Source organism: Pleurodeles waltl, chromosome 2_2, assembly GCF_031143425.1.
Source record: "Pleurodeles waltl isolate 20211129_DDA chromosome 2_2, aPleWal1.hap1.20221129, whole genome shotgun sequence".
In the NCBI taxonomy this organism is placed as follows: Eukaryota; Metazoa; Chordata; class Amphibia; order Caudata; family Salamandridae; genus Pleurodeles; species Pleurodeles waltl.
In genome coordinates, this window is record NC_090439.1 from 664,543,517 (window position 1) to 664,563,559 (window position 20,043).

The following is a 20,043-nucleotide window of genomic DNA, read 5'->3' on the forward strand; positions in this document are numbered from 1 at the left end:
AGATCATCAGTCCAGTCGCGGCTCGCTGTACTCTGAAGGGGTGGGGCGGGTGTGGCACACGGGGAGGTGAGGGTGGCAGGAATTAATATTTAATAAAAAATATAATACAAAAATAAAAACTTAACTCCTTTGTTGCGCCGTTCCTCTTTTCCCCATCACTCCAGACTGCAGGTACAGGCTCTCAGCCTGCCCTCCGGCCAATCCTAACGCTGCTCAGAGCAGCGTCAGGATTGGCAGGGAGCATCCAGCCAGGGCGCTCCCAGGCAGACTGGGAGCCTGTGCATGCTCTCTCCAACCCAGCAACTGTTGGAGAGAGCCTAATGCGCATGTATGTTTGGCTGGCAGAGACGTCCGGCCAAACATACATGCACAGTGAGGGGAGTGCACAGTGCACTCCCCTCATCGTCATCGTCCCCAATGCCCCCCTTTAACAAATGAAACAATAATAAGCTTGGTTTATTATTGTTTTGTTTGTTAAAGGAGATTTGCAGCGGCTGCTACTAGTGGGGGGTTGATGCTCCTCCGCCCTAACGGAGGAGCCATCCCTGCATAAGTCCTAGGTAACTCTTACACTAGTTGGTGCATTCAAGTGACCACTGCAAAGCCAACACCCTTTACCATCCCCTCAGACGACACCTGATATATAGAATGATGTCTGAAGTCACACAATTTCCTAAAGGGCAAGATCTCTACCATCAGATAAGCATTAAGCTCACCATAAGCACAAGAAAGAGGGTGAGGGCAGATGCTTTGAGGGTCCAATGTTTGATATTCAGGAGTTATCTGTAGCTGGGGATTAGAAATACTGAAACAGATGAATTCCTCGTTATTGCAGCCCCTAGAGGACACCACAATAAAAATAGCATTTCTTAGAAACATACTCATGTAACCATATAGTTAGTCCCTACAGGGCATAACCACATGAAAACAGAATGCCAGAAAATAGTGCAGTGGAATCATATATTTAACCCCTATAGAACGTAGTGTATTACATTGTCAGGGCTGGCAGGCCTACTGAAATGATATTACAAACAAGGCCCTTAAAACATTACTACTCTCAGCTGAAAACAAACGTTCTAGCTATGAGACACTGAATGGTGGGAGGGGTTACTATTTTTGGGGTCCCAACTCACCTAGTGTGGGGGCCCAGAAATGACCTAGACAGAAAGAGACCTAGGATCTTCAGAGCGCTTTATAAGAGCATGACAACATTGCACACAAGATTACAATCCGCTTTGGTAAATGCAGTGATATACAGTACAGTTGCTATCTACAGAGAATTCTGAGTTTGACAAGAGTTAGAAACTACAGGGAGTGCAGAATTATTAGGCAAGTTGTATTTTTGAGGATTAATTTTATTATTGAACAACAACCATGTTCTCAATGAACCCAAAAAACTCATTAATATCAAAGCTGAATATTTTTGGAAGTAGTTTTTAGTTTGTTTTTAGTTTTAGCTATGTTAGGGGGATATCTGTGTGTGCAGGTGACTATTACTGTGCATAATTATTAGGCAACTCAACAACAAAAAAAATATACCCATTTCAATTATTTATTATTATCAGTGAAACCAATATAACATCTCAACATTCACAAATATACATTTCTGACATTCAAAAACAAAACAAAAAAAAATCAGTGACCAATATAGCCACCTTTCTTTGCAAGGACACTCAAAAGCCTGCCATCCATGGATTCTGTCAGTGTTTTGATCTGTTCACCATCAACATTGCGTGCAGCAGCAACCACAGCCTCCCAGACACTGTTCAGAGAGGTGTACTGTTTTCCCTCCTTGTAAATCTCACATTTGATGATGGACCACAGGTTCTCAATGGGGTTCAGATCAGGTGAACAAGGAGGCCATGTCATTAGATTTCCTTCTTTTATACCCTTTCTTGCCAGCCACGCTGTGGAGTACTTGGACGCGTGTGATGGAGCATTGTCCTGCATGAAAATCATGTTTTTCTTGAAGGATGCAGACTTCTTTCTGTACCACTGCTTGAAGAAGGTGTCTTCCAGGAACTGGCAGTAGGACTGGGAGTTGAGCTTGACTCCATCCTCAACCCGAAAAGGCCCCACAAGCTCATCTTTGATGATACCAGCCCAAACCAGTACTCCACCTCCACCTTGCTGGCGTCTGAGTCGGACTGGAGCTCTCTGCCCTTTACCAATCCAGCCACGGGCCCATCCATCTGGCCCAAAAAGACTCACTCTCATTTCATCAGTCCATAAAACCTTAGAAAAATCAGTCTTGAGATATTTCTTGGCCCAGTCTTGACGTTTCAGCTTGTGTGTCTTGTTCAGTGGTGGTCGTCTTTCAGCCTTTCTTACCTTGGCCATGTCTCTGAGTATTGCACACCTTGTGCTTTTGGGCACTCCAGTGATGTTGCAGCTCTGAAATATGGCCAAACTGGTGGCAAGTGGCATCGTGGCAGCTGCACGCTTGACTTTTCTCAGTTCATGGGCAGTTATTTTGCGCCTTGGTTTTTCCACACGCTTCTTGCCACCCTGTTGACTATTTTGAATGAAACGCTTGATTGTTCGATGATCACGCTTCAGAAGCTTTGCAATTTTAAGAGTGCTGCATCCCTCTGCAAGATATCTCACTATTTTTTACTTTTCTGAGCCTGTCAAGTCCTTCTTTTGACCCATTTTGCCAAAGGAAAGGAAGTTGCCTAATAATTATGCACACCTGATATAGGGTGTTGATGTCATTAGACCACACCCCTTCTCACTACAGAGATGCACATCACCTAATATGCTTAATTGGTAGTAGGCTTTCGAGCCTATACAGCTTGGAGTAAGACAGCATGCATAAAGAGGATGATGTGGTCAAAATACTCATTTGCCTAATAATTCTGCACTCCCTGTAAGTATACATGGGAGACAAATAGTTGTCAGATTCGGTCATACTTTGTAAACGAGTCCTTCAAATGTGTGTAAACCCTAATGATTTGAAGAAAACATGGGAGACTCGATCATCAAAAAAGAAATCCAAGGTTCCAGTAGAGAAAGCGAAGTGGGCCAACACAATGTTCTCACCTTCTAAAAAAAAAACAAAGAAAAAAAAAAACCAATTCAGCTGAATAACCTAAAAATCACTTGGTGAATGACAGCCTAGTGTTCGGCCAGACAGGCAAAGAAACAAGCACGGGTAGCGGGTCAAACAATTCTGTTAAATATGATGGACAACAGAGGCCCAGCACTCATTGACACTTCTGGACCAATCAGAAGATTCAAACACACCAAACCACTCTTTCTTCTCTCTTCGAGAGTCGGAGGTGGCAAGAGTTTCAGTAAAAGCAGGGATTGGCTTCAATCCTTCTTAACCATTTTAACTGTTTGCTAAGTTTTCTGTGTTTTTTACATGTATGCATAAAACAAAATTAGATTTGATTGACTGCACCAGAAGATGCCTACAAGAAGAAACACCATCCACAAAAGAGGCTCCTGCTTGAATACATCTATATCCAACAACTTTATGATCTCTGGTGTTCATCAAATGTCTAATTTCAACACCATGCTAATGTCACCCATGTGGTACTCCACGTAAGCAGAGACCTGAATCTGGATAAAGGTAAAATCATTGACATCTACAATACCATCTAGAGCTGGATGTGGAACAATGGGCTCTCCCTCAAAGAGAAAGGGTGTTAGAAGACCAGATGGAGTGATGGATAATACAACAGATCATTTTAATATTAGTGCTATCAAAGGCAGGATAGGTAATATTACAATACCATGCCTGTAAAAGTAAGGTCCTTCTAAATCGCACAAATAATGGAATTATATGGCATGCTCTAATTATGAGCAACTGCAAATTATTTTGTCTGAAATCCAAAAAGTGAGGATTCATAACAGGAGTGTGATTTGGATAGCAGGTTGAGTTAAGTCAGGGTGCTAAAGCACCATACTCCATAGGCGGGGTCACTGGAATTACCTGGCAAGCGAGGGACAAACTATGCAGCACGGTTGGGTAAATTACGAGCAAGAAAAGGCAACTTATGCAGCACATTGTAATAGCATTGTTTCATTATTTTGTCATTTTTGCAAGCTTGAAAACACTGTCTGGGCATTGGTTGTGCCTCATTAGTACCAGTTTAACACCCAAATATATCAAAAAAGTAAAAGAAAATTGACCGTTTCCAGCTTTGCGAAGGGCCTTCCACTACGCTCAACATGTATCGCTGCATTTTTAGTAACTTTTGAACCATCTGAGCTAAATACAAAAGTTTCCTTCATTAAAATCTGCAGATTATGCAGCAGATAAAGGATTATGTGGCAAATGCGACAAATTTATAATTGTGTGAAAATTGCTGCGGGTGCACAATCGCATAATTCCAGTGGCCCTGCCCATGGGTTTCACTTTCTGTTATCTGGTACAAATCTGGTACTAATTCACCTCAAAACTACTCGAACAACCTTGAAGGCAATATTTTCACATTGTGGGGGTTAAATGTTAACTCTGAAGTTAAACACGAACATCAGGGGCAATGCTCATCACTCCTGTTATATTTTGCCTTTGATTCAAAACCTTCACTTCAGTACATATTTAGAGGTTTTACTCCAGGCTACCATTTCCGGTCAGCCTCTGGCTTTGTCCAGCAATAAGGCCAGTGTATTGTGCCTCAGGGCCAAATTACTTTAACTTTGCACCAGGGCATTACAATTTTGCCTTAAAATTTGACCAATTAATAGGGGGAATAGAGCACATCTAACGATCTCTTGTGCACTGGTATCTTTTTTAGGGTTTTGTTGGATATGGTAATTAGTCACTGCCTCAGAACCACAGCATTGATAGGTGGTGAAGTTGACTAACAGTGACTGCAGCAATACTCTCAGAGTATACTACATGCAAGAAAACGCTGTACATACATACATTTCACAAACTCATAACGTGGACCAAAGCAGCACAAAGTCATTTGTCTATAATGCCAAATTCGTTATTAGAATTTAGGTCTCGGGTGCCACGGCCACTAGACCATGCCATTTGCAAACAAATATCTCTGCAAGCCTTCAATGCACATGGGCATAGCTAAAATATACACAAACTTTAAACAAGCATTTTTAATCCAATAGGTCTCGAATTTACTTGAGTTGGAGCTATTGACATTGTAGATTTATAATTGGACTTCTTTAGCCACATTAATTGGTCAACCCTATCACGTATTTTTGTTCTTTCTGCCACATAATGAAAGTGTCCCTACATATAACAAATGGGCGAGTAGGCCTACATGAATATTTTTTCAAACAATGCTCTTAGAACACAAACCACTCCCAGGTGCAAAACAAATGTTCCAGCCAAAAGAGATCTTACAAATATACTGAATGGTGTGATGGGTTATTATTTTAGGGTCCACACCAACCTAGTGTGGGGACCCAGAGATGAACGGAACCAAAAGAGCACATTGTGGTGGACACGTTTTGAAGGTGGTCCCATTGTCCTAGGACCACCAGAGGCTGAGTTATGAGCAAAAATGTTTGGTAAAAGGAATGCCCTGCAAAGCACTATGGGGCGAGTTTCCGAGTGCCGCGAATATTGTAGTATGTTGACTGTAATGCTCAGAACAGCCCCTAGAGGACACCACAATAAAAATAGCATTTCTAAGAAACAGTCATGTAACCATATAGTTAGCCCCTAGAGGGCATAACCACATGAAAACAGAATGGCAGAAAATAATGCAGTGGAATGATATATTTAGCCCCTCTATGAAGTAGAGCATTACACATTGTCTGGGCTGGCAGTCCTACGGCAATGATATTATAAACAAGGCCCTTAAAACATTAACTACTCTCGGCTGTAAAACAAAAGTTCTAGCCACGAGACAGTGAATGGTGGGAGAGGGTAATATTTTTGGGGTCCCAACTAACCTAGTGTGGATGCCCAGAGATTACCTAGACAGAAAGAGTGCACCATGGTGAACATTTTAGTGGTAGTCCCATTACCCTAGGACCACCACAGGCTGAGGTATGGGCAAATACGTTTTGAAAAAGAATGCTTGCAAAGCATAAATCGGGTGAGTTTCCCCAAGTGCAGTAAATATTGTAGTTTCGGCTCTCCCATCTGGAGAGCCGCTTTGAGTATTTTTGTCTTTTTTACATGAAGCATTTATCAATTCCAAGTGTTTTTGTGAAAGCTATGGAGTGTGAAGGGAAGAGCCTAATGAAATGACTCTGATTAAGTAACAGTGTGAACAATGTTACAAGCACTTCAATACCAGCGAGACAGTTTGCGCTGCTGTTCTGCGCTGTGAGCACCATGGCCACCATGAAGCACGAAGGGGACAGACAAAAGAAAAAAAATAGTTCACCCACGCTGAAGTATATCAGCAATCAGCACACAGCCCCTCACCACAAAAAGTAAAAAAGCCCAGGGGGTGGTGTCCCCTGGGCCAGAAAATGACTGGAGGCCTGTATAACCCCTCCACATTAAGAATTAAACAGCCACAGGGGATGGGATACCTGGGGCTTCAAAATGGTTCAGGAACGGGGGGCTCCATTCCCTATTCCACCAAACATAATATCGACCCAAGTGAATGGGGCCCCTGCACCTCTTAAAGGCTTAGAGAGGGACACCTCATGCTGCCTTTCCCAAAAAAGATTGTGCTTATTTTGTTTTAAATAGGGCAGGAGCTTGTCCCTTTTTCCTTTCTTGAAAAAAAAATGTCCACGGATCTACCACAATTTTTTTTTTTGTATTTATTTTAATTTTATTTTTTTAAACATTTTTAGCCGCTGGGTAGTCCCTCTGGGATACCCCGACAAGGCCTAAGTTGGTTGAGTATCCTTTTCCTACCAACCTATTTTTATAATTTTGTAAAACAGGGGACTAAGAGCCAGATGTAGAAAGTTTTTGCATGGTGCAAACTGCAAAAATTGCAGTTTCCGCCATGCAAAAAGCCTTTTGCGATGCTCATTCACAAATTGCGAGTCGGTACCGGCTCGCAATTTGTGAATGCGACTCGCAAATCGGAAGGGGTGTTCCCTTCCTATTTGCGACTCGCATCGCAATTCAGAGTTGCTTTGTGACCGCGAATACCCCTTTGTGAATGTCGACAAAAAAAATTTTTCAGAGCAGGCAGTGGTCCTATGGACTACTGCCTACTCTGAAAAAAACGAAAGCGAATGGTTTCGGTATTTTTTTCATTTTGCAACTCGTTTTCCTTTAAGGAAAACGGGCTGCAAAATGGAAAAAAAACCACTGCTTTATTTACAAAGCAGTCACAGACATGGAGGTCTGTGACTGTGACCTGTGAGTGCAGGGACTCGCTATGGGGTCGCAAAATGCGACCCACCTCATGAATATTGATGAGGTGGGTCTTTGCGACCCCATAGCGAGTCGCAGAAGGTGTCTGAGACACCATTCTGCATCCGTTTTTGCGACTTGCAAATTGCGAGTCGCTCAGACTCGCAATTTGCAAGTCGCAAAAACGGATTTTGCTACATCTGGCCCTTAGTCCCAAGTCATAAAATGCTCCTGCCACATCTTCGTTAATTTGGTGGCAGACAATCAGATCTTATCTTTAGGTCTGCCAGGTTTGTGGATTTTCCACGGCTTGATATACACAAACTTAATGAACGTTAATTTCTCAAAAACTACTGACCCAATTTACACCAAATCACAAAAAGCAAGCTTTCTGAACGAAGATCTAGTTTTCCGCCAAATTTTGTGCAATTCATTTTAACCGTTTTGATTGTAGCGGTGTCTGATTTTCTTTGCCTCCGTTGAAGGATCACCCCCAAAATTTTCAGAACGAAGCTGAGTTGTATTAGACTTTTTTTGTGGAGTGTTTTGTAAAGATTCGTCAAACGGCACCATAGTTATTATCAAACCAAAAAAATCAATTTCCTATGGAAACATGGTCTAACTATAAGCATTATTTCATAAACAGTACCAACAAGTACCCTGTGGTAATGTACAGCACCATCATGTACAGCATATTTTTGTAGGCCACCAACATGTACCACTTGGTCATGAACAGCACCTGCTTTTTTCTGATGGACATGTACACTCCAGGCATGTACTTGGTATTCATGTCCTTTGCAGTTACTGACTGGCTTTCTCCCTTCTCAAGCCACACACCTGCTGGTAGTAGATAGGTGAGGTGGGCAGGACACAATAGGAGCTCTGCTCAGTCAGCTCAACTGCACTGGTTACAGGGTTCATATCCAACAGTTGAGTCTCCCACTCCGCCAGACAGGTGCTACAGTGGAGATGGATGCAACCGGTGGCAAACTTGTGTGATGGTTCTCCCATTCAGAATTGGTCCTGTATGTGATGGCCATCTTGAATATGCCACATTCATAACCAGTTAGTTGCTCCTGACAGCCTGCTCCCATGCAACATTTGACAGGTGCAGTGGAAGATTATAGAGCCTGCTGGGCATTGTATCTCCACGTCCCACACCTCTGCAATGACTGACTGGTGACTGAGATCTCAGTCTTTGCAGTCACCACTATAAAATCACAATATGATCCCTCTAGCTACCATCACCAGCTCTTAGGATATAAATGTCATCTCCTACGATGACGAGACACAATTCATTCTCTCCCTCACAGAGAATACGCCAGGTGCCCGGATCAAGTTCAAACCCTGCATGACTGAAATTGACCACTAGACAAGGACCAACTGTCTGAAGCTCATTACATGACCGAAATCTTGAACTTCAGGATGAGCACTTCACTGTGGGGCTCCACCTAGTGCCAACAGACCTAGGACTGACACCCACCACCTACGCCAAGAACTTTGGGATCGTCATCTATAGCAAACTTGTAGGAGACTGGCTTACTGTATTTGTAGAGAGTCACTGGGAGTGTAAGAAAACACTAAGGGTGTCCAAGATACCCCACCCCAAGACCCTGAAAAGTAGGAGTAAAGTTACCCTACTACCCCAGAAAGACAGTAAAGTCGAGATAGGAGATTCTGCAAGGACAACAACTGACTGCAAAACACTGAAGACGGATTCCTAGACCTGAGGACCTGTAAAGGAAGGGGACCAAGTCCACGGGTTACGCAAGTGTCCAGGGGGGGCAGGAGCCCACTAAACCCCGGATGAAGGTGCAAAAGGGCTGCCTCCGGGTGGAAGAAGCCAAAGATTCTGCAACAACGGAAGGTGCCAGGAACTTCTCCTTTGGTCAGAAGATGTCTTACGGCGTGCTGGAGGATGAGGAGTTGTTTCCACGCAGAAAGACCACAAACAATCCTTGCTAGTTGCAGGAGTCGCGGTTGAGAATTTTGGGTGCTACCAGGGCCCAGGAAGGACCAGGAGGTCGCCCCTTGGAGGAGGAAACAGAGGGGGCGCTCAGCAACACGGAGAGCCCACCCAGAAGTAGGCAGCACCCGCAGAAGCACCTGAACAGGCACTTAGAAGATCTGAGGACGACGGTCGACTCAGAGCAACAAAGGAGGGTTACACGTCATCGGAGTCCAACTCAGCGAGTTGGGCAATGCAGGACGGAGTGCTAGGGACCTGGGCTAGGTTGTGCACAAAGGAAGTCTTGCAAAAGTGCACAGAAGCCCGAGCAGCTGCAGTTCACGCAGTACACAGGATTACTGTCTAGCGTGGGGAGGCAAGGACTTACCTCCACCACATTTGGACAGAAGGGCCACTGGACTGTCGGCAGAAACTTGGACCCAGCTCCTGTGTTCCAGGGGACCCAGAGGACTGGTGATGCAGAAGTTTGGTGCCTGCGTTGGCAGGGGGAAGATTCAGTCGACCCATGGGAGATTTCTTCTTGGCTTCCAGTGCAGGGTGAAGGCAGACAGCCCTCAGAGAATGCACCACCAGGAAACAGTTGAGAAAGCCGGGAGGATGAGGCGCTACAATGTTGCTGGTAGTCTTCTTGCTACTTTGTTGCGGTTATGCAGGCGTCCTGGAGCAGTCAGCGGTCGATCCTTGGCAGAAGTCGAAGAGGGAAGTGCAGAGGAACTCTGGTGAGCTCTTGCATTCGTTATCTGGTGAGATACCCACAGGAGAGACCCTAAATAGCCCACAGAGGAGGGTTGGCTACAGAGAAAGGTAAGCACCTATCAGGAGGGGTCTCTGACATCACCTGCTGGCACTGGCCACTCAGAGCTGTCCATTGTGCCCTTACACCTCTGCATCCAAGATGGCAGAGGTCTGGGACACACTGGAAGAGCTCTGGGCACCTCCCCTGGGAGGTGCTGGTCAGGGGAGTGGTCACTCCCCTTTCCTTTGTCCAGTTTCGCACCAGAGCAGGGCTGGTGGGATCCCTGAACTGGTGTAGACTGGCTTATGCAAGGAGGGTACCATATGTGCCCTTCAAAGCATTTCCAGAGGCCAGGAGAGGCTACTCCTCCCAGGCCCTTCACACCTATTTCCAAAGGGAGAGGGTGTAACACCCTCTGTCAGAGGAAATCCTTTGTTCTGCCTTCCTGGGACCAGGCTGCTCAGGCCCCAGAGGAGCAGAAACCTGTCTGAGAGGTTGGCAGCAGCGGTAGCTGCAGAGGAGACCCCGGAAAGCTAGTTTGGCAGTACCCGGGCTCTATGCTGGAGACCCGGGGATGCATGGATTGTCCCCCAATACCAGAATGGTATTCGGGTGACAATTCCATGATCTTAGACATGTTACATGGCCATGTTCGGAGTTACCATTGTGACGCTACATATAGGTATTGACTTATATGTAGTGTACGTGTGTAATGGTGTCCCCGCACTCACAAAGTCCGGGGAATTTGCCCTGAACAATGTGGGGGCACCTTGGCTAGTGCCAGGGTGCCCACACACTAAGTAACTTTGCACCTATCCTTCACTAAGTGAGGGTTAGACATATAGGTGACTTATAAGTTACTTAAATGCAGTGTAAAATGGCTGTGAAATAACGTGGACGTTATTTCACTCAGGCTGCAGTGGCAGTCCTGTGTAAGAATTGTCTGAGCTCCCTATGGGTGGCAAAAGAAATGCTGCAGCCTATAGGGATCTCCTGGAACCCCAATACCCTGGGTACCTAGGTACCATATACTAGGGAATTATAAGGGTGTTCCAGTGTGCCAATCAGACTTGGTAAAATTAGTCTCTAGCCTGCAGTGACAATTTTAAAAGCAGAGAGAGCATAAACACGGAGGTTCTGGTTAGTAGAGCCTCAGTGATACAGTTAGGCACCACACAGGAGACACATACAGGGCATACTTTATGACTAGCAGGATCCCAGGGACACATAGGCAAAAACAAACATACATACAGTAAAAATGGGGGTAACATGCTAGGCAAGATGGTACTTTCCTACAAAACTCGACATGGCGTCACTGACCCATGCATCCATATTCTGAAGATGCTGAGGAAGAATTTTTAAATGGCTCCTAATGAGCACACGGAAAACCGTCCCCGGTGACAAGCAAGCTGGAATATGGGAACACCTTCTATGTCAGGATCAATATCACACCTAAAGGAACTCCATTGAATTCGCAAACACAAATGAGCACAATTTTAAGTCCTCACCCACACTTTCAAGGCACTACTTTTCACACATCCCACGTACACAGAAAGCCAGAACTGGCAGCTTAGCCTTGTCCTACATCGCTCCTGAACTGTGGAACGACCTGCCACTACACATACAAGCCTCCTCCTTACTTCTTGAATTTTGCAAGAAGCTGAAGACCTAGGTTTCCAAATATGTCCTAGGTTTGGCTAGACTCGCAACTGCTCAGCACCAGGATACCCACCCTGATAATAGTGCGTTCTACAAATCTGCAATGCATTACATAACAATCTTCAAAATGCCATTCGCATTGAAAAGTCTGTAATCCTAATGGTTTTGGTGTGGGCTAATTCAAAAATGTTAATGACACTTAATAAGCAATCGTTGAAGGGGAGCTGACCTAAAAAAAGCAATAGCTAAAGAGGGCTCAACAACTGACCCTCTCTATATAATTATTTTAAATATTTACTTGAGACCTAACACATGGGTTTGACATGGCACTGGGTTACAATGTTAACGATATGACATCCTATAACCTTGTGACATTTATGCTAAGTTGTTGGAGAAAACAGAGTTGATCTAGGGGCACCTATAAGTAATGGTCATCAACTGTACACTCAATGAGAATATCCCAATTTGGATGTTAACTTGCAAAACAAAGTGGATGACACCTGAAAAGCACTCCTTGAAGAAGGATGTGATGCACCCGAAATGCACAAAGGGTTCTGTTAAAGGCTTATGCAAGTTTAATTTCATCCACAGTAAGTTGGTTTGAAAACATGAAAGCTATGAAGAAATAAATACAATTGTTTGTGATATGATTGGTATGATGGAGATGAATTTAAACACATTTTGGATGGTAATTAAGTGTAGAACTTTGGCTCCTTGCAGCAGTGCCTCACGATAATCCCCTTGACTACGACACAAGAGGATATAATTGTTCAAATATATACATATGTACTGTATTTTCAAATATAAATGACCACAGCGCGGTCTTTTTTTGTGCAAATCTCAACAGAATCTTTGGAATACATTAGAGTCAACTTTATACCTGAAGCACAGTTTGCACAACATCATCAACCTTCTCTGTCTGCTCCAGTTGAAAAATGTATCCATTTTTACCCTACAAATTAAAAGACAAAAAAAAAATGCAAATCAAGATTCCTCAAAAGAATCTACACCAAGCTTAGCCAGACCAAAAATTACAATATAAATTTGATTTAAAATGTTAAACACCATAAGATTACAACAGTCCCAGAGAATATTATAATACATGAAAGCACAGCTCATTATTATTAAAACATATATATCATATTTAATGGTCTGTAAAGTGATCAATGTTTTTCAGAAAGGTGTATATAAGGATTTAAAGAATATCAGGGACAAACATTATCACAGTAAGAAAAATGTAACTTATGATCAATTCAGAGCTATTGAGAGCCGTGGTTATACATCAGTCAGACAAAGGTGGTAATGTGGTCCTATTATCCAAAGAGATGTACCTGCAGGAAGGGAGAAAACAACTGGCTGATGAAAATGTATCTATTTTCAAGTAAGGTGAAGTTCAGGGAGGCAGAACGTACCTATACAGAAAGTAGTATGATAGGGGGTTGCTGGAATGGGAGGAGTATCTTTTTCTTAAGTGTGACAACTTCAATTTCCCTATTCTTTATAGGCTTCCTACATTACACAAAGATGCTGAGAACCCTCCAAGGAGGCCCACTGTACCTTCAATTGGGTCACCTTTTGATACTACATCTAGATGTGTGGACCACTACTTATGACTTTTTGTGTCCCCTCTACCTGCCTTCTTGAAGGACACAACCCACTTTCTTACCACTATTGAAGGAATTCATTGAGAACATGATTACATTATGTTAACTTTAGACATCATGAGCCTCTACATCAGTATCCATCATGAGGTGGGCTTAAGGGCTTGCAGGCACTTCTTGAGGGCAAGATCTCTCTCTTATCTGATGCAGTCAGAGGTGATTCACCTGCACCTCACCAATAATTATTTTATCTTTGACAACAAGGTATACAAGCAGCTGCAGGGAATAGCAATGGGCACCTGCTTCACCCCCAGCTAAGCCAATTTGGCTGTTGGCTGGTGGGAGGAGCAGGTGTTGAGAAGTCTTGTAGAATTTACCCAGCACATAATATTGTGGGTGAGGATTATTGATGATGTTTTTACACTTTGGAAAGGTCAGGAGGACATTGCCAGGTGCTTTATCCAAACCCTCTACCAAAATGATAGTAATCTACAGTTTACAGTGTACATCAATAAATATACTGTGCAGTTTCTTGATGTAGAGGTTGTGGCAGTTGAGGGTAAGTTGGAAACAAGACTCCATTTTTGCATCCAGTGCCCATCCCCAAACTTTTGTGTTCAGTATTCCCTATGGAGAACTTCTCAGCGCTAAAAGGAACTGCAGTTCTTCAGCTGCGTTTGAGAAGGAGAGAATAATGATGGAAGCCAGATTTAGGGAGAGAGGATATCCCCACAAGATTGTTACAAAGCTGTTAAGAAAGTTGAGGAAGTCACCAGATTAAATCTACTTTATCCAACAGTAAAATCAGATAATGGTGACTTCTCGCCAATCAGTTTTATCACTACTTACTCTAATCAAGCTCATATAATCAGGAAAAGTCCTACAAAATGTTGGCATTAATTATGCACAGATGAGATCTTGTGCAGATACATTACTGATACACCACACACATTACATTCAGAAGGTGCCACTCACTGAAAGACAATCTAAGTAAAAACCTGATTGTGGAAATGCAGCCTTGTCAGTTCAAGCAAAAAACAGTCTTCATTTGTTGTAAGAAATGTAAAGTATGTAGCAACAGCCAAGACACATCTAATAGCGAATATTATGAGGGAGATCACCATTAGGAAATCCACCTCGTGTTGTGGTAACACGGAATACTGCATGTATTGCTTAATGTGACCCTGTAATCGTCTCTATGTGGGTAGCACCATTCACAAAGAGAAAAAACAAGTGCTAGAACACATGAGAGAGATAAAACAAATCATGATGTGCAGTAGTTCCCTGTGGCCAGACACTTTGCAGAGCTTCATGTTGGCAACAGCAGTTTACTCCATTCAGTAGTGACTGACAGTGTGTTACCCTAGCTGTAGGGAGGGTGACAAAGAGAACGAATTAGAAAAACTAGATATCCAGGTATATCCTGGATTTCAAGACCCTTGTACCTGTGGGTTTGAATTCTGATGAGGAGATGGCAGTACATCTATATGGATGTTTATTATTTACCGTTTGATAGCCTTCCGTTTTCTTCCATTGTGTTCAGGAGAACTGGTTTTATATCCGTCTTTTCATTTAGGTCAATACGTGGTGTAGTGGACATACAATGTATGTTCTTTTATTTGCCCACTTGAGCTTGATGTCAGTATATAGCATTTAAGGGACGCAATTATCTTGTTGTTTCAACACCATGACGAACCACGATGAGCTTACTGTTGCTATTTGTTCCCCTTTTTTGGTATATTATGTTACATGGTTGCTATAGGTAATTATTATGGTTTTGGAATTTCTAATCTAGGGCTTCTGTTCCCGGCCTAACTGCTCTTGCTGCTTTGTAAATATCGGATCGATTAATCACGACTGTGACTGTGCGCACGCACGCCCTTCATTAGGCCTAATGCCATGCCTACAGCAAAGTGATTTTGTTATGTTGTACTGCGGTTGTCGCACATTTTTCTCTTTTTTTTTTTAGTATGTAGTTTGTTGTGAAACGCTGTGTCATATTTTAATGGTGGTGTTATAGTGCTTTGGGTATTACATTGTGTTTTGTTGTTTATTTTAACTTTTAACTTATCAATAAATAATGCTACATTTCCAGCCACAATCATTATCCACCTTGAAATTTCCCGTGAAAAGCAACTTCTTTTCACCATCTCAGATGGTAAAATAATGCTGCTTGAGCTCTTCAACTGTTTACAAACTAGTCAGCCTACAAATGTAGTAGAGACCTGTATCAAATTAGCGCTTTTTGTGCCCACTTTACTATATGGCTCTTGGGGCCAGATGTACGATGCTTTTTGCATGGCGCTAACAGCACATCGCCATGCTCATTCACCTGGTTACCGACTCGCAAAATGAGAATGTGACTCGCAAATAGGAAGGGGTGTTCCCCTTCCTATTTGCGATTCGCATCACGATGTAGAATTGCTTTGTGACCGCAAACGCGGTCGCAAAGCAATTTGCAGTTAGCACCCATTTCAAATGGTTGCTGACCCATTCGCAAAAGGGAAGGGGTCCCCATGGGACGCCTTCCCCTTTGTGAATGGCCCTGAAAACATTTTTTCAGAGCAGGTGCCTGCTATGAAAAAATGTAACACAAACGTTTCATTTTTTTGTTTGTGTTGCAACTCGTTTTCCTTTAAGGAAAACGGGCTGCAATACAAAAGAAAACTGCTTTATTAAAAAGAAGTCACAGACATGGTGGTCTGCTGTCTCCAGCAGGCCACCATCCCTGTGAGTGCTGTGAATCGGAAGGGGGTCGCAAACTGCGACCCACCTCATTAATATTAATGAGGTGTGTCTTTGCGACCCCCTTCAGATTCGCAGATGGTGTCAGGGACACCATCCAGCATCCAGGTTTGCAACTCTCAAATTGCGAGTCGGTCAGACTCGCAATTTGAGAGTCGCAAATTTGGATTTTGCTACATCTGGCCCTTGGTCTCTTGCAACATTTTATTTATTTTCTTGTAGCCGCATGTTTATTTAAACTTCAGAAACAACGTTTTTCTGGTATAAATGCTCATTTGTTAATACAATTAACTCCATTATATAACACCAACACTACATTTAAAGATTGCACCAATTTTCTATTAATTCAATACATAAAATGTCAACAACACGCCCAGTTCAAAACTTTAACAAGGCAACAGGTGTTCTGGGAATGTGTAAACATCAGTTTAATAAAAACGCCTCGCCTGTACATTTGAGTGTTGTGCAGCACACTACCTGAAATGTTACATGCACATCCTACTTTAGTCAGTCCAGAAATATTTAACACAGTGTAATCAGGCTAGCAGCATTTCTATTCGGTAACACAGAGCATGCCCTTTGAAGTAGTATCGCTCAATGACTCTAAGACCGTTTCACGAGTGTCCCGGAAGGGCAGGCGCTTTTTATCGCACTCATTAATGGGGGGTTGGTGTGAACGAAGAAAGAGAAGCCAGGTTGCCCAGAAATAGTAGCAAAGTTGCACATACTGCAGCACCACTGTCTGGATGTTGCTGTAGCTATGATCCCACAAGAGCAATGAACCTTCCATCAGCCAGACTTACAAACTCCGGAAATCTGAGGCGTAGTGGGATAGGCCAGTCTGGAATTTACCTCTTGCTGGTGCCCAAAGCCCTCCCCTTAAAGATGTGGCTGCTGCAATTAAGTGTGGGAAAACGGAATGTTACTGAATACTGAAGCCATCTCAGGCCTCTTCAATGATTTTAAAACCACTTCCTTCCCCTTCAGCTCACTCTTGCAGCCTTCTGTTTTCTTCCATTGTGACACTATTTCGTTTTTCTCTTCCTCAGTATTTCCCATATGTGTCTTTTGCAGGCATCTTTATGATCGACAATGAAGAGATTTTTAATACAGAGTTCAAGTTCGTCTGAGCAAAGTGAAGTCTCAGGTTCTTCAGAGAAAAAAAGAGGACGGGAAGCGAAAAACCAAGTACAGAAAGTATGGTGACAGGTATCTAGATTATGGTTTCACATGTGTACAAGTTAATAATGAGGAGCGTCCTCAATGTGTAATCTGTTTAAAAGTTTTGGCTTTAGTATCCAGGCTTCCAAGTAAACTAAAGCGTCATCTTGAAAAGTCTTCACCCAAATGTGGTTAGAAAGCCAAGGGAATTTTTCCAAAGAAAACTAACAGAAGCCAAATTACAAAAGACCACTTTCTCAAAACATGCCAAAGTTAATAGTAACTCCATCTTGTCTTCTTATAAAGTGGCCTATCGTGTTGCACAGTGTAAAAAAACACACACAATTGCAGAAGAGTTGATTTTGCCTGCTGCTGTTGATATGGTAACCATCATGCTGGTAAACAGCTACTCAAAGTGCCTCTTTCTAATAATATTATCAGCCGGAGGATAAATGATATGGCTGATTAAATTAACGATCAGCTCATCTGTAACTTAAAAGGCAAAGACATTGCACTCCAATTGGACAAGGCAACAGACAACCAAAAAGACACCCATCTTATCTGCTATGTCTGGTTTGTTAACTAAAAAATAGTTGAGGATTTGTTGTTCTGTAAGGAAATGAAAGGTGGAACTTCCGGTCAAGACTTGTTTGCGGTTGTGGATGATTTTATGGTACAGAATCAGATTGACTGGGAGAGATGTGTTGGAGTTTGTACAGACCGGGGTCGTTCAATGGTAGGATGCTACCAAGGACTTCAAGCTTGCATACGGTCTAAAGCACCTAATGCTGTTAGGACACACTGTATAGTACACAGAGAAGCACCAGCAGAAGGAAGCCTCAGTGAGGAACTGCATAATATTCTGAAAATAGAAACCAAAGTGATATATTTTATTAAAACAAGACCAATGAAAGCAAGATTTTTGGCTAAGCTGTGTGAAGACATGGGCGCCGAACACTCATGCCTCTTGTTCTACAGCAGTTCTCGATGGCTGTCTCTCGGTAACTCCCTGCTTAGAGTGTATGAGCTTAGGAATGAAATATACTCATATCTACACGATGATGAACGTTGTTTTGCCGACAAATTTATTATTGCAGACTTTCTAATATAAATGGCTTTTCTTTTGGATCTTTTTGAAAACTGAACACACTGAAATTGCAAGTACTTGCAAGGTAATAATACCAACATCTTGCAGCTCTCAGACAAAGTTTCAGGGTTTAAGAAAAAAGCCATCCTTTGGAAAGGAGGTGTAAGCAAAGATGACTATAAATGTTTTCCTTCATTGGACACGTTTCTGTAAGACAATGAGATGGCATTAAAGGAGTAACTGAGGACAGTTTTTGTTCAGTATTTGTCACAACTGCATTTTTACCTTCAGAAATATTTCCCAGAGGATGAAGTGGAGCCAATAAAATGGGTTAGAGACCCCTTCAATGCTGCGATACCTCAGCATTTCAATAACGAGGAAGCAGAACAGCTCATTGACATTTCAAGTGACTCAACATTGAAAGTACAATTCCAGTCTCTGTCACTGCTTGAGTTTTGGTGCCAAACTCAAGATGAATACCCAGTGATTAGCAAGATTGCCCTGCGTGTTTTGATTCTGTTTGCTACTTCCTACCTTTGTGAAGCTGGTTTCTCAGCAGTTGCAGTGATAAAGTCAAAATATAGGGCACAAATTCACCTTGAAAAAGAAAAGCATCTTGCTATCTCAAAAATAACACCCAGAGTTGAGGAGCTTTGTAAAGAAAAACAAGCACATCCCTCTCACTAGGATTTTCCAAACAAATATAGGCCTTTCTATTTTGTTTACATTCGGACTCCCTGTTTTTTATTGTTAATTATTTTGTGGTTAATCTTACATATGCTCAAAAAAGGTTGCTAATTCATGGAAATATTTTTGGCCCTTAATATTGTATTGTTTCTGACTTAAGTGAATTAAAAAATTCTTAAAGTAAACAACTTGTATTTTTATATTGATACCAATATGATAATACCTTCATCCCAATTATTTGCAGGGAGAAAAATTGAAGTACTCCTGAGGCTGGGCTACATCGCCCACCAGAAAAAAAAAAAAGTAACATGATGGGGAGCCGCGGACAATGGCCAATATAGGTGAAGGGAGCCGCGGGGCGAAAAGGTTTGGGAACCACTGCCCTACAGCATTGTCACTGGCTCATAGTCGAGCCGGCGGCAATGCTGTAGGATGCAGGGTGCATGAGCACCCTCGCAATGTTCACTGCCTGAAGGCAGTGAACATTGCGATGGCGCTGGCCAGGGGAGCCCCTGCACTCATTCTCCACCATCCTTTTTATGGCCACCATGAAATCGCTGGCAGAGAACCACGTTGTAATCCCCAAGGCAGTGCTGTCTGCTTGCTTGGATTAGGACCGCCACGATCACCAGGACGACTAATTCTGGCGGTGCTGGCAGCATATTGCTACAGAAGTGTCTGAGCATTTACTCTCATCGGAGTACCTGTGTTACAAGAATTTCTATGGTTTTGCGCGTGCAAAATCTGAACCTAACTACAACGTCCCTGTAACCTGTCTTTTTTTTTAGTGAATTTCTAAGGTTTTTTTATTCTATTTCCTAACTGTAACGTCCATGAAACCTGTATTTTTTTCAGTGAATTTCTCTTTTTTTTCCTTTAACGTTGACATGCCCATCGCAATGTGCGTCTGTGTGTGTGCGGTGGGTGGTTAGACGCAAGGCCTGGCCTGGCCTGGCATTGTGCTGCCCCACCCAAGCTTGCTGCTCCTGCCCCCATCCCTCCATGTCATCCATTGTCCAAGTCCATGCCTTTGCTGGCTGTTGCTCTGACACTGCCCTTCCTGTCAGCTCTGAACAGTTAGCTTGCTCTCCCATCCACCTGCTCTTTACCCTCTGTTGTCAGAGTCCATTGGCCAGCCCCCTCCCATCTGCC

General features: G+C 43.0%; 1 protein-coding gene across 2 annotated transcripts in view; it reads right to left on the minus strand.

Annotated features, from left to right (window-relative positions):
• The window catches only part of NSMAF (neutral sphingomyelinase activation associated factor), a 665,048-nt gene that overhangs the window by 523,174 nt on the left and 121,831 nt on the right, over positions 1–20,043 (minus strand). For both annotated transcript variants that reach the window (XM_069220229.1, XM_069220228.1), the window contains exon 7: positions 12,491–12,562. In XM_069220229.1, coding sequence (XP_069076330.1) covers positions 12,491–12,562 — 72 coding nt within the window. The remainder of the gene's footprint in view (positions 1–12,490; positions 12,563–20,043) is intronic.